Source organism: Crocuta crocuta, unplaced genomic scaffold (genome assembly GCF_008692635.1).
Source record: "Crocuta crocuta isolate KB4526 unplaced genomic scaffold, BGI_CrCroc_1.0 scaffold1, whole genome shotgun sequence".
In the NCBI taxonomy this organism is placed as follows: Eukaryota; Metazoa; Chordata; class Mammalia; order Carnivora; family Hyaenidae; genus Crocuta; species Crocuta crocuta.
The window spans coordinates 5,683,506-5,710,352 of record NW_027527930.1 but is presented as its reverse complement, the minus strand read 5'-3'; the positions used below and the strand labels follow the sequence as shown (position 1 = coordinate 5,710,352).

At 41.0% G+C, this 26,847-nt stretch overlaps 2 protein-coding genes across 2 annotated transcripts; both read right to left on the bottom strand.

Moving 5' to 3' along the window:
* Positions 1–10,884: 10,884 nt before the first annotated feature.
* On the bottom strand, positions 10,885–11,731 carry LOC144220893 (platelet factor 4-like). Its single transcript, XM_077751240.1, has 3 exons — positions 11,610–11,731; positions 11,171–11,297; positions 10,885–11,048 (listed from the first exon to the last, which is right to left on the bottom strand). The coding sequence occupies exons 1-3, from the start codon at positions 11,716–11,718 to the stop codon at positions 10,961–10,963; spliced, it is 324 nt and encodes a 107-aa protein (XP_077607366.1). The 5' UTR covers positions 11,719–11,731; the 3' UTR covers positions 10,885–10,960.
* A 4,515-nt stretch (positions 11,732–16,246) lies between these two features.
* Positions 16,247–17,814, bottom strand: PPBP (pro-platelet basic protein). Its single transcript, XM_077751228.1, has 3 exons — positions 17,626–17,814; positions 17,172–17,307; positions 16,247–17,024 (listed from the first exon to the last, which is right to left on the bottom strand). The coding sequence occupies exons 1-3, from the start codon at positions 17,744–17,746 to the stop codon at positions 16,937–16,939; spliced, it is 345 nt and encodes a 114-aa protein (XP_077607354.1). The 5' UTR covers positions 17,747–17,814; the 3' UTR covers positions 16,247–16,936.
* Between the last annotated feature and the right edge of the window lie 9,033 nt (positions 17,815–26,847).

Sequence of the window (26,847 nt, the reverse complement as noted above, 5' to 3'; positions counted from 1 at the left end):
TGAGAGAGACAAAGAGAGTGAGTGGGGGGGGCAGAGAGAGATGAGGGAGAGATTGAATCTCAAGCAGGCAGGGAGGAGGGGGGTGGGTGGTAGGTTCTGGAACTCACGAACCTTGAGATCATGACCTGAGCTGAGACCAAGAGCGAGATGCTTAATCAACTGAGCCACTCAGGGGCCCGTTTGGGCATATTTCTTTAAACCAATACAAGTAAGACTCTTAAAGAAATAGAAGAGTCTTTTTTTTTTTTAAATGGATGCTTTGGTGGTTAAATTCCATTTGCCTCCTGGAATTATTACCGATCTTTCAGAACTGACAGTTAGTAAAATCTAGGATGTTCACATCATCCAGGCCCGCTGTATTACCCTGATGTAAACGTACACGTCCTCACCTCAGCTGCACTAGGTGTCTTTTTGCCGCAAAGTTTCCTTGTCACTGCTGTGGAAAATCTCTTGCCAATAAGGAACAGGAGGCAATGATAAATATTTCCTCTTCTTTCATTGTACATTGCAGATATTGTACACAGCTTGTCATAAAGTCCCCAGGAAGACTGAACCCCAGATGTCCATGCTCCGTCTCACTCTTCCCATTCTCTGGTCCCAACCTTGGGAACATTTCCCCAAATAAATCTGCCTGGATGGTGAGCTGATGACTCAGGTTCTGCTTTCTTAGGGAGGCAGGTAGGCACCCAGGCTGAGACACTGCTGCCCATGCTGATTGGCAAGCAGGAAAGGGCATAGCTTGCCTAAAACGATCTCTTCTGATGTAATAACTCTGGCTCTGAGGGGAGAAGAGTGACCATTTCTGAACATCGTATTAAATTCCTGGACCCGTCCACCTTACAGGCCAAAGGCATTAGTGTGTACCAGGAATAGGGCCAACATCTCTATTCAGTCTCCTCAGACACTGCGTGTTTGACTCCTCTTTCTCTTTTTCCTGGTAACACGCCCTAGTTTTACCTGCTCTCAATCCATGAGGTTCAAGGGATAACCCATTTCTCAGTTCCTTCCTGTTGGGACCCACCTTCAAGCCCTGCTGATCTATTCACAGATGGGCAAGTGAGCTAAGCCTGTTCAAATGAGAAGCAGTCCCTAAAATTTTTGTTGAAATAATTGAAAGAGAAATGCTTAATTCTTCCTAGGGCTGCTAAACTGGCAAAATGGGACCCAGAGGTGACCTGGTACTTGGGGAGAGTCTGCTTGAGAATGAAACTGGCCTGGAAGAAAGCACATGAAATGGGAAAAATTACAAAGGACACTCTTTGGGCACCCATGGCCTTCAGGTGGCTCTGATTTATTTGTGGATGCTATCTATGTAAGCCAACAATCCCTTCCTTCCTTCCTTCCTTTCTTCCTTCCTTCCTTCCTCCCTCCCTACCCTCCCTCCCTTCCCTCCTTCCCTCCTCCCTTCCTTCCTCTCTCTCATTCTTTCTTTCACATCCTTTAAATTAGGTATCTCTCTTGCCAGTGAATAGTCTGGTTTAACACCATTCATCTGTCATATTTCTGCCAGAGATAACTTGCCAACACAAGTAGTTCTATTTACTCTATTTTAACCCACTTATTCATTTATTCCTTCAAAATGTATCTACCACTTATAAGCTAGGGAATAAATTAGGCTTCACAGAGGGACAAAGACATTGTCTGTAGCTACCAAACTCACAGTCTATAGGAGGAAGACAAAAAGATACAGAGCTGCCTGAAAGCCCATGATACTTAGTGAGGCACAGAACTTTATAGACACTGAGGAGAGGGGGAGGCTCTGATTCTCCTTTCTTGACAGGGTGGGACCTATCAGAGAAAGCATTCTGGAGGAGGGTGATGCCTAAGGTGAGTGGGTAGGGGACCCATTCCAGAAAAAGAGGATGAAATAAGCAAAGGCACGGAAGCTAAAGGCAGGGTGGTATGACATGACCACACAAATAAACAGTTTATTTTTATTTTTATTAAAAAAAATTTCTAACATTTATTTATTATTGAGAAACAGAGAGAGACAGAGCATGAGCATGGGAGGGTCAGAGAGAGAGAGAGATGCAGAATCCAAAGCAGGCTCCAGGTTCTGAGTTGTCAGCACAGAATGACGTGGGGTTTAAACCCACAAGAGGTGAGATCATGACCTGAGCCGAAGTCGGATGCTCAACTGACTGAGCCACCCAGGCGTCCCAGCAGGTTATTTTTTTAAGGTAGAGTTTAACATTGAAGTGCAGAGAGAGCCAGAACAAGAATATAGGCCTGGCACAGAGGTGTCTACTTGTCACTCAAGAACCATTTCAAATGTCACTTCCGTCAGAAAGTTCATAACACTATCCAAAGGATTATCTTGGCCTTGGATACAGATCATATTGTTGGGAACCACTGGTTTACCTACTCCTATGTTGGATTATGTATTCTGCCAAGAAGCTATCATATCTCAGTTCTCTTTGCATCCCCATCTCCAGTATGAGTCTGGTTAGTACAAAGTATTTGACAAATGTTTGTTGAAACAATGCACGAATAAATGGTTTCAGGCCACTGTTTCATGTAACCAAAGTGTCCTGATGCTGTGACATCAGGAAACCATCTTTGAAGGACTAACAATAGCCTAGATTTCCTTACTCTTGCCTCTTTTGACCACTCAACATCTGAGTAAAACCTTTCTGGGGACCTAGGTGAACCCAGATACCAGAATTTGAATTACGGTGTAAGAATTGAGGAAGAGTATCTTACCTGGGGCAGTCAGAGAAATGAGTCTGAACCAAAGTGTCTTAAAAATTATGAGGCCATGGTCTGCCAACAGGTCCAAAAAACACAAGGAGGACCTACAAATATATCCAAAGCCAGAGCATCTGAACAATGTCAGGGATAAAACAAAAGAGGTCCGGGTTGATGGACACAAATGGAGCTGGAGTATGTTTGACCTTTACAGACCATCTGCCTTGTGGTAGATAGGCAGGTCTATTTATTTTTTCTTTTCTTTTCTTTTTTTTTTAATTTTTATTTATTTATTTATTTCTAGGAGAGAGAGAGACAGCGTGAGCAGGGGAGGGTCAGAGAGAGAGGGAGTCACAGATTCTGAAACAGGCTCTAGGCTCTGAGCTGGCAGTCAGCACAGAGCCCGACGCGGGGCTCGAACCCACGAACCGCGAGATCATGACCTGAGTGAAAGTCGGACGCTTAACCGACTAAGCCACCCGGGCGCCCCTAGGCAGGTCTATTTAACCAAAGGTACAGTATCCGGGCAGGAGGTGAACGCATTTAATCCATATTTTGTTTTGATTCATCTATGTGTGTCAGGTACAATGATAGTGATAGGAGGAGGTATGGAATTGGATGAAGTCGGTTTCTAGCATAAATTTATTTAGCCTGCCTGCTTTCTTCTGGAATGTAAGATCACTTGTTTTTCTGTTTCTGGCATGACCATCTGATGATATGATCAGTGTACAAATACTTAAAATCATCCAGTTAACGCTGATACCCATTTGATACATTTGTTTTTATTGGCTTTTTTTGAGGTTTATTGGTTCTTAAAATGTTTTTATAAATTGCTTGTTGTCTCCATTTTCTTAAAATCGTTTCCTGAACTTTCCAGAAGTGGTGCTCAGTAAATGAATGACATCATGATCATATAGTGTAACAGGAAGAAATACAGGATTGCCAAAATTGCAAAAGAATAAGGAAGTCAAAATACTTTTCTTAGAAATAATCACATAAGAAATTTGTTTGGAAGATGAGAACACCATCATGACATTATGGTATTATGAAAACAAAATTTAGGAAGTCGAAAGATGAATGTATAAAGCATGAAAAACAAAATTGCACGCATGGCATAAAGACAGAGATTTCAATTAGGAAATGTATGAATCATCATAAAAACTAGATATTGAGCGTGCTGTCCACGGTATTTTCCAGTATTCATTATCTACCAATTTTTTGGCCAGAAATGTTTTGTTTTTATCTTTGCCTTCAAGGCTCTGTCTATATCTTGGAGACAGAGGATTCTGAATAATACTTCTTTCAAAGGGGTGGCTCTGCTGATGTATGACTGGGATAGTTCATTGATTGACACTTCTGAAGTAGGTGAGGATGTTAAAGAAATATGAGATCCAGGGGCGCCTGGGTGGCTTAGTCGGTTAAGCGTCCGACTTTCGCTTAGGTCATGATCTCGCGGTTTGTGGGTTCGAGCCCCGCGTCGGGCTTTGTGCTGACTGCCAGCTCAGAGCCTGGAGCCTGTTTCAGTCTGTGACTCCCTCTCTCTCTGACCCTCCCCTGCTCACGCTGTCTCTCTCTCTCTCCTAGAAATAAAAAAAATAAAATAAAAAAAATAAAAAAAAAAGAAATATGAGATCCAATTAAATATGGTGAAAATTATGGTAGAAGTGAAGAAAGGATGGCTTGGTTGTGTGTACTTTAATTATGTGTATGTTACACATCGACTGTGAATATCTGCTGTCAAATCATGTGTAATGAGTACAATTTATAACATCTGTGTGTGATGGAGGAATGTGGATGGACAGATGAGGGGGTCAGATTTCCTGATAGCTATAGATGTGAGTCTAACTAAAAAGTCATACAGGAGTGCCTGGGTGGCTCGTCCCATTAAGCGTCCGACTTCAGCCCAGGTCATGTCGGTTAAGCGTGGGTTCAAGCCCCACATCAGGCCATGCTGACAGCTCAGAGCCTGGAATCTGCTTCAGATTCTGTGTCTCCCTGTCTCTCTGCCCCTGCCCTGCTTGTGCCCTCTCTGTCTCTCAAAAATAAACATTAAATTTTTTTAAAAAATCATACAAATCATCAATAGGGTAAATGGCATGAATATATTATTATGTCTATTAATAACTGGGTGAAATCTCTGAGCCTAACAAAGTCAGGTGTGGGAAAACAGAGTCTTTAATGTCTAACCCACTTTCTGTTGGCAAGGTGCCTTGTCCAGCGCCCGACTGTACCACTGTGTCATGGCACTAACTGCATTCTTATTTCCCTCCATGTAGTTACTAAATAGTAACCAACATTTATTTAGCATCTACTCTGCAAAGATTTTTCTGGAAGAGAGAATGAAGAGAAGGCATGATCCTTATTCCCTGATCTAAAAGAAGAAACAGATAAACAATCGCAATGGAGTCTAATCATTATTCTATCGGAGAGATGGACAAACTGCTTTATTGACTTTTTCCCCAACTGATCCCATCTTCATCCCTAGAATTACTGCAAAAAGAAAACTGATTCTCAGACACAGCTGATATGAGCTGATTGCTCCAACTCTGCTTGATGAGTGCTTTGCTTTCAAGGTTTACTATCTCTTTTGGCAACATTGGCTAATAAGAGCATAATGCGCACGTGTCTGCTCAGCAAAGAGATAAATATTTCACAGAGTTACAGCCAAATTTTATTTCTTCTCTGTGTTTTCTGTACTAAGTAAACAATTTTACCAGGCTCCCAATTACCAAATCTCCTGAATATTTTATAATTTTATACTTTTATAATCTTATATGCTGGTTAATAAGCACTGAGGTTTCGCTATTTGATTTTCTCTTACTTGTTACCATGAATGGAAAATACAACTTGTATCTGTCATGTTAAACTTTTTTTCCTAAACTGCAGTAGTGCCTGTTTATCCACAGGGTGTACATTCTAAGACCCTTAGTGGCTGCCTGAAACTATGGAGGGTACTGAACCCTATATATGCTGTTTTCTCTTATACATACATAAGTATGATAAAGTTTAACTTATAAATCCGGCACAGTAANCACTGGGTGTTATGTGGAAACTAATTTGACAATAAACTTTTTGTAAAAAAAAAAAAAAATCCGGCACAGTAAGAGATTAACAACAATAATGAAATAGAACAATCGTTAACAATATATTGCAAAAAAAAGTTATCTGAATATGGTGTCTCAAAATATTGCCTTGTATTCATTCTACTTTTTTGCGATGCTATGAGATGATAAAATGCCTGCATAATGAGATGAAGTGAGGTGAAAGACATAGGCATTGTGACATAGCGTTAGGCTACTATCGGCCTTCTGCGTATAAGTCAGAATGAAAGCCGTCTGCTTTCGGGGGTTTCAGGCCATGCTTCACAGTGTGTAATTGAAACCAAGGAACGCAGAAGCACAGAACGGGGCGACAGCTCTAGTTATCTGCCCCCAAACTGTGAGTTGCAGTTCTGTGCAGGGAAAGTTCTGGCTTGTTGGCCATGTTCTTAATGGTTCCTTGTAAAGTCAAGGATGTGGCTACTACTGCTTGGAAATGATATGTGCTTTGGGAGTAAAGCTACAAGAAAAAGAGAAGAAAAGTAACTTTTACTTATTAGATTCCAATTGTGAGTCAGACCCCTACTGGCTCCTGTTTTAAGTGATACTTACCCTTTCCCAGTTCCCTGCGAGGTGGATATTACTGCCTTTGTTTTTCAGCTGAGGAAACTGAGAGACTCATGTCACACAGAGTTCAAACTCTGTAATCAAGATTGTCTTATACAAAATCCCACTGGGCAAAATAAAGCCACTGACTCCAAGGATAAGGAAAAGACTATAGAGGAAGGAGAAACAGGTATAAAACCACCAATTAAATTTACTGAATGTGTTTACTTTTTCCAAGTCCCCCTAGAAAGTAATGTATTTTCTGCCCTCGATTTATTTTACATTAGGGACCAAACCGGATGCGCGCGGCTGACGCTAAATGGGCAGTGAGTATAAGAGCCCCGAGCTGAAAAAGACAGACTCTCAACAATCCAGACAACTCCCTATCTGGTGTTACACCTTCCCCTCAACATCTGCTCCTCATGGGGTGCCCAGAAACTCCAGCCCCAGGTCAGTCCTCGAGAGTGAGATGGAAAACAGACTACAGGCAAGGAGAGTTAACCATCCAGGGCCCCTCAGTTTCTCGTCCCTACTGACTCCAAGTATCTAGAGAAGCATTAACTAGAGTGTGGACTCCAACCCGAAATGGTAAAACTTGAATCTTTAACCAAAGAACTAGAACAATGCTTATTTATTTATTTATTTATTTATTTTAGAGCAATGCTTTAAAACTACAAGTTATGATACATTAATGGTTTGTGAAATAATTCACAAGCTTGTCACCAACATGTTTTAAAAAGTGGATAAAGGAGGACAGTATAGAAAAACAAAATATCAGAACACTGTACAAACCAAATATAAGCATTGTATTGTGAACTCGTGTTAGGGATGTGTGCATGTGTGTAAACACATAAATACACACTGAATACATAGATACACAATATTTGTAAATGTATAAGTGAATGCTTAATTTCTGGAGTTTGACACCTTGCTGTGACCAAAGGAAAAATTTATTTTATTACCCTAGGACTTGGTTTTCTACATGTAAAATTGAGACAGGAATACTCCCTAACAATACAGTAATTCTTATTTCCTTTATAATTGTGTATGGTGAGAATTTATTGAAAGTTAACAGTTCACCTTATAACCAATATCCAATAACTAATATTTTGAAAATAAAACAGTATTTTTGAGTGGCAAAATTACAGTTGTTTTAATTTTTTTTCCTTTATAGTTTCCACTGTGTTTTCTGTTATCTATAATGAGCATACATTTGTTACTTTTTATAATAAGAAAAAATATGGTTGTATCTTTTAAAACAACTAAACCCTCAATGTTCTCTGCACTGAAGAGGAAACTGTTTTTTACCACAAAGGCCTTCAAAGGGGGAAAAAAAGCAATAATTTTAAAAATACAGAACAACTTCCAAGAGCAAAATATCCTTTGGTGGTTTTGGTTTTGTTCTGTTGATAAGGTCCATGACTATGCAGTAAGTGTATAGTTTGGACATTTTATGCAGGAAAAATATTTCAACACCTNGGCTGCTTGAAAGTGTTTCTCTAGCAATTTTGAAGGAAGGATCTGCAAGGCACCAGCATGGGTTGACTTTGCAAAATTTGTTTTGGCTCTTTGAGTCACACTTACCGACTCTAATTAAGTACATTATCATTGTCGGAAGCAGGACATTAAAGGAAGATAAGGAAAAAAAATCTTGGGGCGCCTGGGTGGCTTAGTAGGTTAAGCGTCCGACTTCGGCTCAGGTCATGATCTCGCGGGTTCCTCGTGTCAGGCTGTGTGCTGACAGCTCAGAGCCTGAAGCCTGCTTCAGATTCTGTGTCTCCCTCTTTCTCTGACCCTCCCCTACTCATGCTCGGTCCCTCTCTCTCTCTCAGAAATAAATAAAACATCAACACATTTTTTTTTTAAAATCTTACCTCCCATACTCCATTTACAGTCTTTTCTCTCTCAAAGTTCATTTGCTTAAGGAACTTTGATTCCTATTACAACAATATTTTGCTGCTTATCACCAAGAATCAGTCTATTAAATGCCTCAGCCTACACTCTGGTCTGACTGGGATGGTACACTGAGAGCAGTATTCAGAGCAACAATAATAATTATAGTTGCTGAGTTTTTTAAAAAAATGTTTATTTATTTTTGAGAGAGAGAGAGAGTTGGAGAGGGGCAGGGACAGAGGGGGACAGAGGATCCAAAGCAGGCTCTGCACCGACAGCAGAGAGCCCGATGCGGGGCCTGAACTCACAAACTGCAGATCATGACCTGAGCCAAAGTCGGATGCTCAACTGACTGAGCCACCCAGGTGCCTCAATATAGTTGCTAATTTTGAAGCACAGCTTAGCAGGAGGAACTGCACCAGGTGTTTTGCCCACATCATGTGTTTAGTCCTGATGGTCATCTATGAAGTAGACACTCATGCTATTCTCACTGCACAGATGAGGAAACTCAGGCTCAAAGGGGCAATAAGCATGGCACAGCACTGGTGCCATGCTGAGGACTTTAGGCCTTGACGGTTTTATGCAAAAAGGTATTTGTATTTTGGAAAGCTAACACAGGTGGCCTGTGTGAGGTGGACCGGAGGTAGAAGCACCAGGCGGGTGAAAGCTGATTGGAAGACCATGGTTTACTCCCCATAGACACGTCAGCTGTGCAGAATCGTAGCCTGTCCTCCAGTCATGCTGAGGAGTTAATGGTCTCGTGTCTTTCTACTTATTTTTCATCCGGCATTTCTGTTCTTCCCTTTGGCCCCCAGCAAATTCCCACTCCACATCTAAGTGCTGTGCGTGGGACAGCCCCTCCCTGAAGAAGAAGCTAACAGGCAATGGGCTGTGTGAAAGGCAGCGCACAGGTAGTTGGGCGTCCGAAGCATCTGCTTAGCCTCTAACAAGCTGTGGCTTTGGGAGGTTTTGTATCTTTCTGAGACTTACCTCAATTCTGCAGTGGGTGTGGAATACTACATTCCATGCCAAGTGGGTGTGGAAATTTAGATGATACTTTGGCACGTGAAACGCCTCTATAAATAGAGTTTCTTGAAGTAGTTGATTATCTCAGAGGCTCTCCCCACGCCCAAGGAGAATGAATTGTACCAGTCTCCATTTTCTCTTAGCAGTCCATTCCCACCTCTACGCACTGTTGCATTCCGTTGAAATGACATTAACTCACAAGCAAGGGTCTGTAGTTTTCTCCTGCCTCAACTAGATCCTACCTCCTTGCCCGTTAATGGTCAGCTGAAGAGTGCTACTCTTTCCCAGAGATTTCCATGCCCTAACCCTGGAATGTGTGAAAATGTTACCTTATATGAAAAAAAAAAAAGAGTTTGCAGATGTGTTAAGGATCTTGAGAGCATATTATCCCAGACTATCCAAGTGGGCCCAATGTAATCACAGGGGGCATTTTTAAAAATTTTTTTAGAGACAGGCAGGGTATAAGAAGTAGAAGTGTCAGAGAGGAAACGTGACAACTCAAACAGAGGTTGGAGTGATGTCATTTGGAGGTGAAGGAAGAGACCATCTAGCACAGCACTGCAGGTGGCCTCAAGAAGCTAAGAAAGACAGAGGAACTGATTATGCCCTGGAGCCTGGAGAAAAGAAAGCAGCTCTGAAGACACCCTGAGTTTAGTCTGTAAGCCCCAAATTGGACTTATGAGTTCCAGGACCGTAAGATAATAAATGTGTGTTGTTTAAGCCATTGTGTTCACGGGACTTTGGTACAGAAGCAATAGGTAACTAACACAACCTCCTTTGTCCCCAAGATATAGTGGTGTCTTGCCCAAACATGAAACATGTACTATCTTGCACTTCTCTGTTTTCCACAGCTGTTTAACATACAATCTTGATTTCTCCAATGTCAAGGGATTCATGGAATGGTGGTTGACTGCAAATAAAGTTTTACTAAATGCGAGAATACCAAATGGGAGAATACCAAGGAGAACATCTGCTCAAGACATTTGCAGGCTTACAGGAACATTCACAGCCGATGAATGGGGTGTAGTAAAAACCAATTCTATAGGTTTGACAAATGTGGGATTCACTAGAGGTAGTAATGTGGGTATCAGAACTGTTCTTAACAGCTTGCCTTGGTGAAATGTCCTTGTTATCAAAGCACCAATAAAGAGTAAAATAGTTTAATGTAATTCTCTGGAAAGTATAAATATATTTCCACTAAGTAGTAAAGAATCTTAGTTTCATTTGTATTATTTTTTCTAATATTTAGATTGAGTATAAATCCTAAGGGGATTAAAGGAGAGCCTGTTATTTATTTACTTATTTATTTATTTATTTATTTTAAAAAGCCTCTGAAGTTTCAGTGTAATTAATATTTACCGGCAAAGCTAATGATAACATTAATATGTAAATAAAGTAATGCAATCATGTAAATATGCAAATATATATGAGTCAACTCATAATACTAAATGAAGCCAGTCTATTAAACCAAACTTCCATTCAAGTATATTTTTCCTTAAAATTCTGGAGATTTTCTTTTAAATGAAATTGTGATGTATCAACACTATTTCTTTGCTCTATTAAGAAATATACCACATGTCGATTTATTTTATTTATTTAGAATTTGGAGGACAATAAAAAACGTCAGGAGATTTTTCCACATTAGATTGAAAATGAATAAAACAAAAACCATGTCACGTTGCAAACGTACAGAGTCAGGCAGCTAGTAGCTAGCTCTTCAAAAGCTTCCTGATTATTTTTTTATACAGGGGGGCGTTCGGGTCCAGGCATACCTTCCTACCATGCTTCAGAGTAGCTCTGCCAGAGAAAAGATTTGAACGTGGGGTTAGACGCGTAGCGAAGCGGGGTGTGGAGGCACGCAGGTTAAGGCAGAGGAGGCAGAGAGCTGCCCCCCCCCCCAAGCCAGTGCAGGGACTCACATTATCTGGGGAATGGAGCAGTGGGGTGCGGCACCCAGCACCTCCAGGCTGTTGATGTGCTTGGGATGGACTCCGGAGATGGTCTTCACACACACGCAGCGCAGGTGCTCCTTGTCTTCTGCGTCCACTGGGTGGGGGTGAGGGGGGGAAGCAGTGGAGGAGAGAGTGGTGACTCAGCGAACCGTTGAACTTACCTTAGGGATCTTTTTCATTGCGTTTGGCTTCCATTTCCTCACCCACAAATCATACCTCCCTCAGAGAGAAGTGTTATCGACAAGATAGTAAAGTGCACTGGGCAGCTCGTGGCACAGCCCCCGCACACCTAGGGAGATCTCAAAAGATTTTAAAAATTGCTCCCCAGCCCTAGGGGATCCCCCTGACTGCCTCTCGGCCACCCCGCGCCCCCACCGTCCCCTCCACGCCTTACTTTAGCTCTCACCTCTGGGGAGGGCGACCACAGCTGGCAAGAGCAGCAGCCCCAGGAGCAGCAGCCGCAGGCTGGCCCAGGGGCTGGGCGCGCGGGAACCAGCTCCAGCTCCAAGCTTCATGTCGGGCAGGTGCCAGCAGGAGCCGAGGGTGCAAGGGCAGTCGCGGCAGCCGCTTTGCAGGCCAGTGGCTCCCAAGACTTTCGAGGCCGGTTTTATCCCCACTGTCCGTCCTGTCCTGTCCGGAAGCCTGGTGCAGATGGTGGGGGAAGTGGCCACACTTCTGGGAAGAGTTAGGCTATGGTCAGCCAAGATTGGGGGGTGGGGGGGGAAGCCTGCGGTCAGCTGTCTTGGCTGGGAGCTGGGAGCAGGATGAACACCCCCAACCTAAATTCATATACATGCACATGGGTGCAGTTAGAGACAGTATCTGACCCTGTCTGTTGCCTTTGTTATGTGTTATTGCAGAGTTCTCTGAGATCACCATGTTGCAATTATACAGCTGGTGCCTTCAGACGGGGGAAGACGTTTGTGTTTCCTTCCCAACTGGCAATTGCCTTTTCAAGAACTGCTCATCCCTGCCTGCCTTTCCTACCGATTACCATTGAGTTGAGCTGTGTGGCTGTGTGTGTTAAAGGTGTGCCTTTGTAGTTGTTATCTTGCTCGTTAAAAAGTTTAATTTGATCTTTAGTCAGATGACTCAGTTCTGAATTTCACCCGAAGGTGGAAGTTTCCTCGGTCTCTTGAACAGGATCTACCCCGCCCTCAGCTTTCATTCAGTATTCTCTAGGGAACAAAGTCTGTTATCCTGGTCTATCCTTGTACCCTGAGAAAAATTATGAAGGTAATATTGGAATGCATGCTTTCTATAAAAAATTGGTGCCCAAATATTTTTGCTTTGGGCCTGGCCCAGAAATGAGGTCAAGCAGGAGAGTTTCCAGGCCACATTTCCCAGAGCCTGCTGTGACCTGGATCAGTGCCAGTTTAAGTCAGGCCGCACAGTTCACTGGATCAGTGATGCTCTACGGAGGTCATAGAGCATATGGGAGTGGAGTGTAGAAAGATGTAGAAGAGTGGGTGGAGGGTAGGTAACAAAATCCTGCAAAGTAAAGGTCAAGAGATCAATATGGACCATCTTCCCTTCTCTGAAAAAGGATGACTTGGGCTCTTTTTATTAAATAATTTTTTAAGTGTATTTATCTTGAGAAAGAGAGAGAGAGAGAGAAACAGAGCAGGGGAGAGACACAGAAAGAGAGAGAATCCCAAGCAGGCTCCATACTGTCAGTGCAGAGCTTGATTTAGGGCTCGAACTTATGAACTGTGAGATCATTACCTGAATGGAAATCAAGAGTTGGGTGCTTAACTGACTGAGCCATCCAGGTGCCCTTACTTGGGCTCCTAATCATGGCAAAGTATACCGTTGCCTCAAAGCCAGAGGCTTTCTGTCACACTAATTAACAGCGGTGAAGGGCATTAATAGCCCATGGCATGAAACTAGCTGACTTCTGAAAGCTCAGCAGGACCAAGCTTTCTGCAGGGTTATGCAATGTACTTCCTCTGCCTACACTGTTCTTGCTCTTCATATCCCACGCTTGCCTTTCAGCTAAGTCCTGTTCGAATTTCTGGTGTCAGCCTAACATCACTTCCTCAGCGAGGCCTTTCCTGACAGCGACAGCTAATTGTGTTCCCTGTTGTGTTTCTGTAACACCCCTGCATTTGCGATGTCTCCCAGATATAGATATTACACATGCAGATGTGTGTGTGTGTGCGCGTGTGTGTGTGTGTGTGCGTGTGCGCGCGCGCACTCGAAACTGTTTAAAATGTTTTCTGGGGCACCTGGGTGGCTCAGCTGGTTAAGTGTCCAACTTCAGCTCCCCAAGTCAGGCTCTGTGTTGACAGCTCAGAGCCTGGAGCCTGCTTCGGATTCTGTGTCTGTGCCTCTCTCTGCCCCTCCCCCCCTTTCTCAAAAATAAACATTAAAAAATTTTTTCTTAAATGTTTTCTCTTCCCAAATGCAAAGCTCTATGAGGTGAGCAATCATAACATTTATCACCATTCTAGAACATGGGTAAGGACTCAATATATGTTCATGAAGATAATAAAACTTGAAAATTATGATGCTCAGCTTTTGACTTGCTCCTCTGTGAGTTTCTTCCTACAGTTAGAGCAGACCTCTATATCTACAGGTGTCCCATCAGGTTTGGTTATTTGTCAGCCTGTCAGCTTCTCTGACCAGACAGTAATCTCTTCAAGGACAATTCTCTGGGACTTACATAGTTTGAACATCCAGCCTCCAATGCAACGGCTGACAGTTACAGAATGTACTGTAACTTACACAAGTGTATTAGACTAAAATGTGAGATCCCAAATAGGGTTGGTGGTAGAGGGGATGGAGGAAAGAGATGGTTTGGGATATGAATGGGCGGGATACTGGATTTTACAACCTTACCCCCAGATGTCAGTATTTACAGGAAGTAGTAAGGGTCATTAAATGATTCTTTCTCTGCATTACATGAAATAGTTTAATGCACACAAAAACAAAACACATATGCATCTTAGGAGGTATCAGACAGTGAAGAAAAATGGTGTCATGTTTCAGGAGCTGACCCTGTAGGTAGCAGTAGGAAACCACTAGAGAAATGAATGGAATGTCTGAGCTCTTTTGAATTATTGAAGAAAATCTAATGAAGATGATTGCAATCTCCATTTTCTGCTTTATTACATGTTTATATATGTGTGTATTTATATACTAACTATCACTTACTAAATGCATTTATTTTGTAGACGAAACAGTTTAAGGCACTGAGCCTATACTAACGAGGAGATAAGAAAAGGAGATCTTAATATACAAAATTTGTGAACTAAATGCTTAATACATGAGTGTTCCCCCAAAGTCCATCTACAGGTTGTGGTTGGTGAACTTATTTCTCCTACCACCATCACAGTATGCTGTTTCATGATCAGAACCTATTTTTGTGGCCAATATATTGTGATATAGAATATAAGCCCTTCATTAGAGAAAGAAAAATCAAGGAAAGTGGTGTGGTGGTTAAGAGCAGAGCTTCAATTACTCACTCTGTCATCTACTTATTTATCTGATCTTGGGGCAAATTTCCTAATCTCTTTGAATTTCAGTATTCTTCTCTATAACACCGAGAATGCTAATAGTACAACAAACAAATAGTAAAAATAGTCACTAACACTCATATAGGGCTTCTTGTGGGACTGCTAGCCCTTCGAATCTATTACCTCTTTTAATTTTCACATTAACTGTGAAAGCAATATTACTATCCCATTTTTAGAGGTGAAGAAACTAAGGCACAGAGAGGTTATGCAACCTGTCCGAAGTTACACAACTAGCAAGGGGTAGACCTAATTTACCCAATTATTCTCTTTGCAGAGGATGTACTTTTAACCAGGTCCTAGCTAGCTTGTGAGAATCATTTAATTCATGCACACAAAACACTTAGTATGCCCAGCATATTAAAATTTATCACAAATTTTTCACTACGATTATAATAAATTAAAAATGACACAGATCAGTGGCACTTGGGCGGCTCAGTAGGTTAAGTGTCCGACTATTGATTTCAGCTCAGGTCATGATTTCACAGTTCATGAGATTGAGCCCTGCATCGGACTCTGTGCTGATAGCATGGAGCCTGCTTGGGATTCTCTCTCTCTCTGTCTCTCTCTGCCCCTCCCCTGCTTGCACGTACATGCTATTTCTCTTTCAAAAATAAACAAATCAACTTTAAAAATAATAATAATTGGGGTGCCTGGGTGGCTCAGTCAGTTAAGCATCAGAGTTCGGCTCAGGTCATGATCTCACAGCTTATGAGTTTGAGTCCCGCGTCGGACTCTATGCTAACAGTTAAGAGCCTGGAGCCTGCTTCAAATTCTGTCTCTCTCTCTTTCTCTGCCCCTACCCTGCTCGTGCTCTCTGTCTCTCATAAATGAATAAATGCTTAAAAAATTAAAAAATAATAATAATAAATAAAAAATCTAAAAATAACACAGAGCATCAACTAGCGGTTTTGTGTGCTATATTGTGAAATAAAAGAAGTGTAAAAGAAAGAGGGAGTTATTAAGGCTTTTCCCCCCAACAATCCTGTTAAAATTAATAATATATGACTGCAAAGCAGTAACAAGTTTTGATTTCATGTTAATACATGTGTGAGAATAGTGTGGGTATAAATTTAAGGGATTAAGAAATAAATAACCAAAGGGAATGAGGAGAGAATGGGCAAAATGGGTACAGGGGAATAGGAAGTGCAGGCTTCCAGTTACGGAATGACTAGGCCACGGGGGATAAAGAGCACAGCGTGGGGGGTATAGTCAGTGGTGTTGTAATAATGTGGTACAGTGTGGGATGGTAGCTGTCTTTGGAGCGCACGGCATGAGGTAGGGAGAAGGTCAGTCACTCTGCTGAAATGAATGCAATGTTGGCTCTCAACTATATTCAAATAAAAAAGCGTAGAAAGTATGAAAGTGCTATTGATTATAAAACAATAGTTAGAAGTCTGATAAAGTTTGAATTTTTTATTTTACTTATTCGCAAGGTTGATTCTAATACTAAAATTGTAAGCAGACAGGATGTGAATGCAAATAAAAACAAACATTCCAGGTTAAAACATTTGACACCACAAAGAATCTATGTTATTATTAGGATTATTATTGAAAATACTGGAGTTTTTTTATAGAGGCAATGTTAATGCTTTTTGTCATATTTTTTTTAATTCTATAGTATTAAATATATTCACTTTATATTTATACTTTATATTTATAAGTGGCCACAGCTTACAAGACTCACATTCTACCACTGTATTATTTTTAGGGTTGAAGGCTGAAATAAACACTATAAAAACTGTTCAAAAAATGCTTGGAAACAAGGCATCCTAAGACTAAGACAATGAAAAACTCTATTCTGGGCTCTTTGTGATTCCTCATAACAATGACCATTATGGAATCTCTTAATTATCATGAATATAGCTAGTCTCATAGTAAAGTAGAGCAAGATAGGTTAACACACATGTAAATACTTGGAAAGAAAATTTTAAATAAAGGAGTGCAATGCATAGAGCCACATTCAGCCAAGAGTTAGGGAATAAACCATATATTTTGACAAGTAGCTTGCTGACTGTTCTCTGTCATCTACGAACCAGCCTTCTCAGAATACTATGTGACATTTCAAGGCAGAATGGAAAACATATCCAAAGTTCAATACAATATGAATAGGTATTTTGGATGAGTAAGAACTCCAGAAAGTCAAACCTTTAAACTCCTACCCTTTTGGGATGTAGGAAGATTTGACAGACAGTGAACAGATTAAGCCATTGGCCCATTAACTTTCCAAAATTTTCTGGACTATTTTCTTGATTTTGGGAGCTTCTGGGTTCAGGCAGACTTTGTTCCCGTTCTTCAGCGTGGCTCTGCAAGAGGGAATGGAATTATCTGTGAGTGCCCTGGCCTGACCCTCAGGAGAGATTCACGGGTCGGACAAAACTATGTCGGTGGGGACAGAGGTGGAGAGTTTCCCTAATGCCCGAGGAGGCAATGATTGAGAAGCAGGGACTTACATCACTTCGACGTTGGCACAATGGGGTCCTGCCCTGAGCACCTCCAAGTTCTGGATGTTACTTGGATGAATGCCAGAGACGGTGTTCATGCACAAGCAGCGAAGTTCAAGGAACGGCTCCAGGTCCACACTTCCAGCTAGGATAGAAAGCGTGACTCCATTAGCGGTCCAGATTCTTGTGGCGATCTTATCTACTGACTTGTTTCCTTAGTCCCCTTATGAGTTACCTGTACCGCTCTCATAAAGTCACTGCGGGTATGATCTTCCAATCTTTAGTAAAGTACCTTAGCAGAACACCTTGGCACACGTTAACTACCCGCTAAGCATCCTCTCTCCACTTAGAGTTACTAGTATAACGGCCTCCCCAGGAGGGCAGCTTTACCCCCAAGGCCTGCCGCAGCAGAAGCAGCCCGCGGCAGGGACGCCACCCTCAGCGTTCCTTAAGTTTCTCTTACTTTCTCCAGCGGTCGAGGGAACCAGCGTGCTCAGGAGCAGGGTTAGCAGGAGCCACACCTGGAGGGCCGGAAGTGGGCTGGCGCTGGTGCAGGAGGGGGTGGCGTTAGGTCTGAGGCCCATGGTGGAGACGACTAAACCGGAGTCGTTCCTAGAGGCAGGAGACCTCAGCGTGAGGGTGAATTGCTGCCTAGAAGTGTGCAGTCATATGGTTTTTCATGCTCTCCCGAGGCCTTTTATACAAGCCCCCTCAAGGCCAGTAAGGAGAAAAAGATAGGGAGGAAGTGAGGGTATGTGGAAGCGTTGGTCAAGTTGTGCCTAACCAAGATAAACGCCAGGCAGGTCAGGTTCCTGCTCAATTACATTTATGCTTCCCTTCACAGTGCCCCCCNCCGTTCTAACTACCCATATCGATTACATGAATATAACCTTCCACGTAAGGAGGTAACAACTAGACTGAAGTACTAACAAACTTTCTTTGTGTATCTATATGATAACACTCCGCTTTCCCTATAAGGCAATTTATAGGCTTAATAAACACTTTATGACTATCTGAAAGCATAAATATATGGCCCTTTCCAGTTGCCAAAGAAAGCAGATGTTCCTAACTTGGTTGTTGATAAATGTTAGGGTTTGTGTACAGTATGTGGATGAAGTGTGAGCCAAATACCACAAAAGGCTCACTTTGCATATTAGTTTATGGGCTGCTTTCTGTTTTCCAAATGTATTGTTTTTTATCATGTGATCCAGAAACAAGAAGAAAAGCTCATCCTCTCTCATGTTATAAAATAAACTACTTGTTTCTATCACCTGAGTCTATTCTGAAGAGCAAGATCCAGCATATTTATTTTTTCTTTTCTTTTTAATATTTTAAGGAAATAGATAATATAATTTATTGTAAAAGGTTCACACACTGCAGATGTATGTGGAATAAAACATGTAAGTTTCTCCTCATCATTCTTCTACACCGTCACTCTCCAGTGGTAACCTTAGGTAAGAGTTTGGCATTAGTTTTCTATCCTGTCTGCACTTATATATGTATATAGAGAGACACACACATCACTCACAGAGAAACACATATGTCCATAGAGGGAGACATAGATTTTTTAATATAAAAGCAAATCACTATATGGTTGGCTTTTGCTCTTCAAAAATATGCTTCAGCATCCTTTCATGCTTCCCAAGGTCGTTTCGGCCCATCCTCTTTATCCGCGTGACATTGTATGGCACGGGAAATCCTCAACCAATCTGTCTTATTGGTGACGTTGAGGGTGTTTCCAGTTTTTCAGTACTACAGATTGCAACAAAATCTCTTTTCTTCAGTTCTCAGAGCCAATCACGGGTTTTGATCTCAAACCCTGTGTGATATAGAGAAAGCGGAGGCAGAGGCAGACCTACACATCACATGCTGGCCTGTGTATTCTCTTGTCTGGGTCTCTCTTTCTTCTCTAAAACTTGCTTCTTCAACTGGACTGTACACATTTGAAGGCAGAGGTATGTCCTATGTTTCTCTGAATGCTTTAGGTATTTTTTGGTGTGTAGGCTAACACAATACACAGTGGGTCTTAAACAGTGTTAGTGAGTATATCAATGAGTATCACATGAAGGAAAGTTTCTCTTTCCTTTTTATTTTTTTTATAATTTTTTTTAATGTTTTATTTATTTCTAGGAGAGAGAGAGAGACAGCGTGAGCAGGGGAGGGTCAGAGAGAGAGGGAGTCACAGACTGAAACAGGCTCCAGGCTCTGAGCTGGCAGTCAGCACAGGGCCCGACGCAGGGCTCGAACCCACGAACCGCGAGATCATGACCTAAGCGAAAGTCGGACGCTTAACCGACTAAGCCACCCAGGCGCCCCGACTCTCTTTCCTTTTTAATCAGACACAATCTTCAGACCAAACTCCATGTGATCCCAAATATCTAGGGTATAAAAATGATGATTTAGAAGTCTGGGACTAAAGGATAAGGTTCTAGCCACAAGCTGTCTTCCTAAGACAATTTATGTACCAATCTCACACAATATTATTTAAACTTCTCATTTTTGCCTTATGTTTTATACCTTTAAAATTCTGGAAAAAGCTCAAAATATTCAAATGTACGAAATTACTGTTTTTATCAAAAGAATGAATACAGTCACTTATTTTTTCTGATCATTTTTTTTCAACTTTTAAGCCAATCTTCCCTCTTGTTTAAGTTACACTACACCTACTTCTGTTCATCGGCCCTGTTTTGTAAATGTATTTATTTTTCTCACCCCATTTGCTTTCCCTGTGTATCTTACAGTCTAGCAGTAGAACATATTAAAAATGATTTTCCCCCTCTCCCAACTCAGAAATTCATAGTCTAAGAAGCAAGCTCAAGGAAAAGGTTAAGCTGAAAATGACGACCCTTCTCAGAGCTGAAACGCGGAGTGAATTGCAGAGAGATTCTCAGCAGGAAACAGAGTAAGGTGAACTCTTCTCTAGTTCTTCCTGCACGATGACTTCAGAGTCATTCCTCATTATTGAGGTTGAAATGTTATTCATTCTCTGCTATATTTTTATTCAAGTGTAAGCTCAAAACCATTTTCAGAGCAAGATATAAAGTGGTTTTTAAAAAGTATTATAGTATCTTTCTTTTTCCATCCATCACAGTCCCCCACACATATTGTCTGTGGTATTCATTAGTTTCACTGGACACTTTTCGCCCCATACGTACAACTATCCAAGTTTCTTTCCTGGTTCATTTAGTGCCAGGAAAGAGGTAGGCATGTTGCAAATCATTAAGGCATTGTCTTAATCAACAAATTTGTCACAAAAGACACAACGTCAGCAAAGTTCATGAGGAAGCATTAATAAATTTCTTGAGTCACTAAAATTTCACAAGCCGATTAGTTGGCACTTGAGGTAAATAATGTTTTGCTAGCTTTTGCTGATTCAGTTAAGTATCTACTATGTGCCAAGTGTTTAAAAGTTCTCTTCAATGTGTGACTTGGTCATTTCACTATTTCCTTCCTAAAAGTGAGACCCCAGGGCGCCTGGGTGGCTCAGTCGGTTAAATGTCCAGCTTTGTCTCAGGTCATGATCTCTCAGTTTGCGGTTCGAGCTCACGTCAGGCTCTGTGCTGACAGCTCACAGCCTGGAGCCTGCTTCAGATTCTGTGTCTCCTGCTCTCTCCACTCCTCCCCAGCTTGTGCTCTGTCTCTGTCTCTCTCTTTCAAAAATAAATAAACATAAGTTTTTTTTTAAAAAGTGAGACCTAAATATTTGTGCAAAGCAATGGGACATCAATACTAATGTGTTATCACTACTGCTACTACTGCTAACTGTATTACAGTTATTTGCACCTGGTAGGTTTCTTTTTTTAATTTCCGTGAAGATAAACACAATACAAACTGAAAAACTGAGTTACTAAATGGGTAAAAGATACTTTGAATCGGTTATTTAATCAAAGGATTAAATCAGTTATTTGAATCAGTTATTTAATCAGCTTATACAAAATAGTATATTTAAATGAATGCTAGAAAATTAGTGTCAAAGTTCTTGGGTTTTAAAATAACTGGATAGCCTTTTTATGGGTCCAGCATTGTCATGCTGTTTATTTATTTTATTTTTCTTTGTGGTAAGTTACTTTATCTCTTTTTTTCTTTAAGTCATTGTATAAATAGCAGAGTCACAGAGTCTTTTAGGAAACTAGCAAGTTTTCAAAGACTCATAATGGCTTATCTGTTAGCTATTTTGAAAGAAAATGTCTAGAGACATTGGAGGAGCATTATCCACTAAAATTAAGACATAGGTTAACTATCATACATAAAAGATTTTGAACTGACATCTCCCAAATATGAAGGAAATAAGCTATCATTTGCAAGTTAGTCATAAAAGCAATTGGTACAGAAGATCTTGGGGATAATATAATCTGGGGTCCTGCTGTTAAAGCACCTTAAGCAATACATTGAAATACTAGCAAATAACAGATTTCCTCTATGTGCTAAAACCAAATATGTTTTTGGTATAATTCTCAGTTGACAAGAAGGATCCAGACCTTAGTTACTCTGGCACTCTTCATTTGAGGTTGGATACTGCCCAGAGGTGAAGTCTGCTGTGGGGGATAGTGGGGGGGTTCAGGGAAGGTGTGGGGAGGGTGAAAGAATTGAGGGGAAGTGCTGTTAGACAGAAGCACTGCAATGTTTCCAAGAGCTGAGAATTTTCACTCTAATTTACTGTTGATTAATATTAGCCATTGAACATCGAATGAATAATGACCCTCTTGTATAATAAGCCAACCCCAAATTTAGCGGCTTACAGCAATTTATTATTTCTGATGATTCTGTATGTTGACGAGTGGCACTTAGACCTTACTTTAAGTGGGTGTCATCAGAGCACCTTTGGAACCTCCGAGAGGTCCACCATGGCCTCTTCCACACGGAAGGGGCTCCTGCCAGCTGCTGGCTGAGGCTCCTGCCTGGACAGCTTCTTCCACCTGCCTCTCCTTCTCTCTCTCTCTCTTTTTTTAATAGTTTATTTATTTTTGAGACAGAGAGAGGCAGAGCATGAGTGGGGGAGGGGCAGAGAGAGAGGGAGACACAGAATCTGAAACAGGCTCCAGGCTCTGAGCTGTCAGCACAGGGCCCAACATGGGGCTCGAACCCACGAACTGTGAGATCTGACCTGAGCTGAAGTCGGATACCTAACCGACTGAGCCACCCATGTGCCCCCTCTCCTTCTCTTTTAAGCAGCATTATTGTACTTGTCAGAAATACTGGAAGAAGGGAAGGGAAGAAGGAAGGGAGAAAATGACACAAGAAGAGAGGTAGGAGAAAGGAGAGTTGGGAAGGGAAAAGAAGGAAGGAAGAAAAAAGAAAGGCAAGACAAAGCCCCTCCACTCTCCTCCTTTCCTTCCCCTCCTGTCTTTTCCTCCTTGTTCCCTTCGCTCCCCTCATCTTTTCCATCTCCTCTCCTCCCCTCCCTGCCGTTCCCCTTCTCTGACCTTTCCTTCCCTCTCCTTCCCTCTTCTCTTCTCCTTTTCTCTCTCTTTCCTTGTCCCTGAAACCCCAAGCACACCGCCCACGTTCCTTCCCTTTCAGGATCCTCTGGGTGGTGCTCCACCGCTATCTCCAGTTGCTGGGAATGAAGGCTGCAGGCAGCTCAGGACCGACTGAGACCTCTGGGCACAACCCAGGGCCCGAGGGAAATGTCTCACCCAAAGTTGTGCCCACTCCCCAGAGATAGCCCACATCTAATGACCAGGTAGCGGAGGAGTATGGAGGTCTGTTCCCTTGCCACAATTTGGAATAACTCTGGAGGGCTACCCCAGCTCCAGAGCTTCCCATAAGATCACCCAAGTCTGCTATTGTAACAGCAGCTCTCCTTCTACCCGATCGATTCTTCCTGACAGATGTTAATCTTGTGAGCACTCCTTAGTAAACTCCCCGCACACAAATGTCCTCTCAAGGTTTGATTCTGGGGAATCCCACCTATGAGACTCTTTCTCACACTTTAAAAAAAATTCTAGCCCCTTTCATTCAGCTTTCAAGTAAAGCTTTGTCAATGAGAACTCAGTATATTGGCTGCCTAAAGACCTTAACTTAGGCTGAAAGCTTCTCATTTTTGTAATCGCCATATCACAAGGATCTTGTACTGGGTCTATTCTGTAACAAGATTACCAATAAATGGGTACCGATGGATGAGTATTAATAAGAAGAAAAATACACCATATATGTTGATAATGCTACCAGATGAATGACAGAAAAAAATAGAGAGAATATGAATACAATTGTTTCCAGAAGCTTCCTAAAAACAACTTGTGGAAACAAAGCCTTAGGTGCACCAAAAATTAATAATTCATGCATAGATAGAAAGAATATAGATACATTTGAACACAATGATGGCACTTAAACTACGGAGCTCTCAGTTTTCTGACTTTTATTAGGGGACAAGAACAATATTTGTCAAATATTTATTCTGTTCCAGGATTAGCCCTTAGTGCCTTTGAGACAGATATTATTATTGTACTGATTTTACAGATGAGAAAACCGAGGAATGGAGATGTTAAATAAATTGCCAAGGTCAAATACCTAGAAGTACTCAAAACCAGATTTGAAACATAATAATCCTGACTTTGTATTGTACCACAAACTGTAAAGAATTATCACTGGTCTCTCATGCTAGAAATGAGTTAGCTATTTTTCTCTTTGTTCAACCTGGACGGGGGCGGGGGGGGGTGTCAGAAACAATCATCCCATATTTATGTGGCAGTGGAATCACATCTTTTAAGAATGTGGTTTTTACAGAGCGGGTAGAGGTTCTTGCAATTTCTCAATATTTACGAAACAGGACTCTAGACTTTGTAGAAAGAAACTTTTGCATGTAAACTCTAAGTCTTCCTATGTCATTATTTCACTGTACATATTTGAAGTATGAACAATCCTTTTCGGGAATATAATATTAATTTTGCTGACTAAAAGCAAACCAGGACCGTCAGCCAAAATCACAATCATGTGCATTCTCCCTGTCTTCCGTGATTCGGTCAGGGAGGCAGATCAAAATCCCCAGGTGCTCATTCTGTCTGGTAAATTTCTCAATTTGTATCATCCAGGAAAGACTTTTGAACTTAAATACAAAATGAGAGCTACCCACAGTGATTCTTTTCCTTATGCAAGAATTACAAGTATGATAGAAAAACAAAGCCACTAGTCAGATTTTATCATAGCTCTTGTCATACCTTAAGGAATTGAAGGATTATGTGAATGTGTCACACCCAGAGGCAAGCAGGAAAATGTGGTAAAATGAAGGGCATTAATTAAAAATGGAGAATTGTTTGGATGGAGGCAGTAACAGATAGTTTCGCTGGCTTCATGTTCAAGCCCTACTGATTTCATAATTGAGAGTGAGTTTCAGATGGATAACAGAGTGAATGCAGTATTGAGGAGTCTGTGTGAGAAAAATTTATTTCTAGAAGACCTACGATGGGTTAATTTTCCCCAGATATATTAGTCTTTGAATTTGCTAGTGCCAAGATCAATGGCAATGGTAGGATTAGTGAATAGTACCTGTCGATGAGGTTCTTGTATACATTCTACTTCAGTGCTATAATCTATATTCTTCATAGAACAACCAATTGTAGAATAAGCATGACAAACAGAATTGCAAGAATATTACAAATGATGTCTTACTCTATGGTCTATAAATAAACTAAACTTATAAATCTTGTTTCTGGGTAACACAAAGATCTTGAATGATAGCAAAGAAAAAAGTAATCAGTAGTGTAATGTTTATCTCTTCACAGAACATACATTTCAACCATTGAAAGGACATTTAATATGCTTTCATTTATTATTGTCAAGCACTTCCTCAATGAGGATTTTGGGACTTATAGGACAAATCAGAGATTATTTAAAACACTGAAATTTATAGTTCACACACCTATGATGATTTGATTTGCTTTCTTAATGTTTCCCTAATATTAGTGTATGATTCATAAGTTCACAGGAGAAAAAAGTACTATTTGAAAGAGTAAAAAGATCATGGAAGTTTAATGATTTCTAAATATTTCTGAGGTATTTTGTTTTTTCTATATTGCTAAAAAAACTGGTCAGTGTATCATCTCTTTAAATTTTTCCTTATCTTTGTATCTTCCTGTCTTCCTCCGTTTTCTGTGTTTTATATAGCTATATTAATATATAATAGTGATGTATTACAATACTTGCTATAATAATACATTAATAATAATATGTTAATAACATATGCTCATTTAATTGGTATTTTATGTATAAGGAGAGAGATGAAAAGATGGAATAATTTAGCTTAGATATAGATGTGCATATACATTTGCATATACTAATAAATACATATGCACCTATATAAGCATATATATTAATCCAGACAGAGTATGTGTATATTCGTATCAATTGGATTAGTCTCCTTTCACTTTCTTGCTTTTCCTAAGGATGAGTTATTTACATGAAATTGCTATTTTGATATTGAGAGACAGTGGGACTCTTTTAGCCTGGACCAGTCTTCTGCTTAAGCACCTACTATGTGCTAGACAATGTCCTAAAAACAGAAATGAATATGATAAAGGTATCCTGGCTCTCATGGAGCTCACGGTGAGGCTGGAATAGACCCTAAATAAATGACCACATGAATATAGTCTCTATGGAATCTACAGTCGTGTCAGTGACAAAATGTTATGAAGGAAAAGAACAAAGTGCTATGAGAGGATGTAAAAGAGGCCTTCCTCTGGGGGGGTGGGGCAAGAATCCATGAGGTCCTCAGTGACAGGCCAGCTGACCTCAAAGGGAGAATGGAGTTGGCCACGTGAAAGTGAGGAGTAGATGTTACAGGTTGAAGGGACTATCAATCCCAAAGCTCTTGTTGGATGACTTGCAGACAAGATAAAGAATAGAAAGCAAGGGAATTACAATTTATTCAACACCATGTTGAGCAGGTTACTGATGTTAGGACACCATCTAATAACCTGAGGTTCAGGTTAATTTATTAATTCTTTAAGTCAATCTGTGTCAGGTATTGGGGATGCAGAGATGAATGATGTATGGTTGATGATCTAGGAGAACTCTCAGTAGAATAAAGAAACTTACAAACAAATACAGTATTTGCTATTCAAAGACACTGAAATACCTAGAGGAACATCAAAATGGAAACGACAAATTCTTCTGGGAGTGCCAAGGAAGACTTCCTGAAGGAAGTATTGTTTGAGCTGAGTTCTAAAGGATGACTAAGCTTCCTCCTATAGGCAAAAAGTGGTGAGGCCCTTCCAGGTAGAGGCCCTACGGAATGCAAAGTTGTAGACCCAGGGAAGAACACACCCACTTAGGGAACTAAGCTCCTGACTGCAAGGGTGCAAAGGACTGATGAAGGTGAAGTGGTCCTCAGGAGTCAGATGAGACAGAATCTAATTTGCCATGCTTCACAATTTTTATCTCCCATCTAGGAAATGGGGAGCCAGTTAAGGATTTAAGGTAAGGAAGTCTTACCTTAAATTTGTGTTTTCTAAACAGCCCAAAGGCTGTTGGTGCTCTGAAGGAGTAACTGGAAGGGGACTGAGCTTGGAGAAAGGTTGAACAAATGCAATGGGCCCTGGGGAAATGAGGGTCCTGTCTGCTAGCCAGAGAGTAGCATAGTTATTTTTAGGATAATGTAGAATTAAAGATAAACAAATTTTTTTACAACAGTCTAAGAAGGAAGAAACAACATAAATAAATTTTATAAATCTTTTATTTTTTCCAAGGA

What these genes read in the sequence shown, in the direction of transcription:
- PPBP (XM_077751228.1), bottom strand. Translation starts at nt 17,746, where the DNA reads ATGGGCCTCAGACCTAACGCCACCCCCTCCTGCACCAGCGCCAGCCCA. An exon ending in TCCCTCGACCGCTGGAGAAA is followed by an intron (nt 17,308 to 17,625) that starts GTAAGAGAAACT and finishes TTTCTATCCTAG; the next exon opens with CTGGAAGTGTGGACCTGGAG. An exon ending in TGTGCCAACGTCGAAGTGAT is followed by an intron (nt 17,025 to 17,171) that starts GTAAGTCCCTGC and finishes TCCCTCTTGCAG; the next exon opens with AGCCACGCTGAAGAACGGGA.
- LOC144220893 (XM_077751240.1), bottom strand. Translation starts at nt 11,718, where the DNA reads ATGAAGCTTGGAGCTGGAGCTGGTTCCCGCGCGCCCAGCCCCTGGGCC. An exon ending in TGTGGTCGCCCTCCCCAGAG is followed by an intron (nt 11,298 to 11,609) that starts GTGAGAGCTAAA and finishes ACCCCCACCCAG; the next exon opens with TGGACGCAGAAGACAAGGAG. An exon ending in TGCTCCATTCCCCAGATAAT is followed by an intron (nt 11,049 to 11,170) that starts GTGAGTCCCTGC and finishes TTTCTCTGGCAG; the next exon opens with AGCTACTCTGAAGCATGGTA.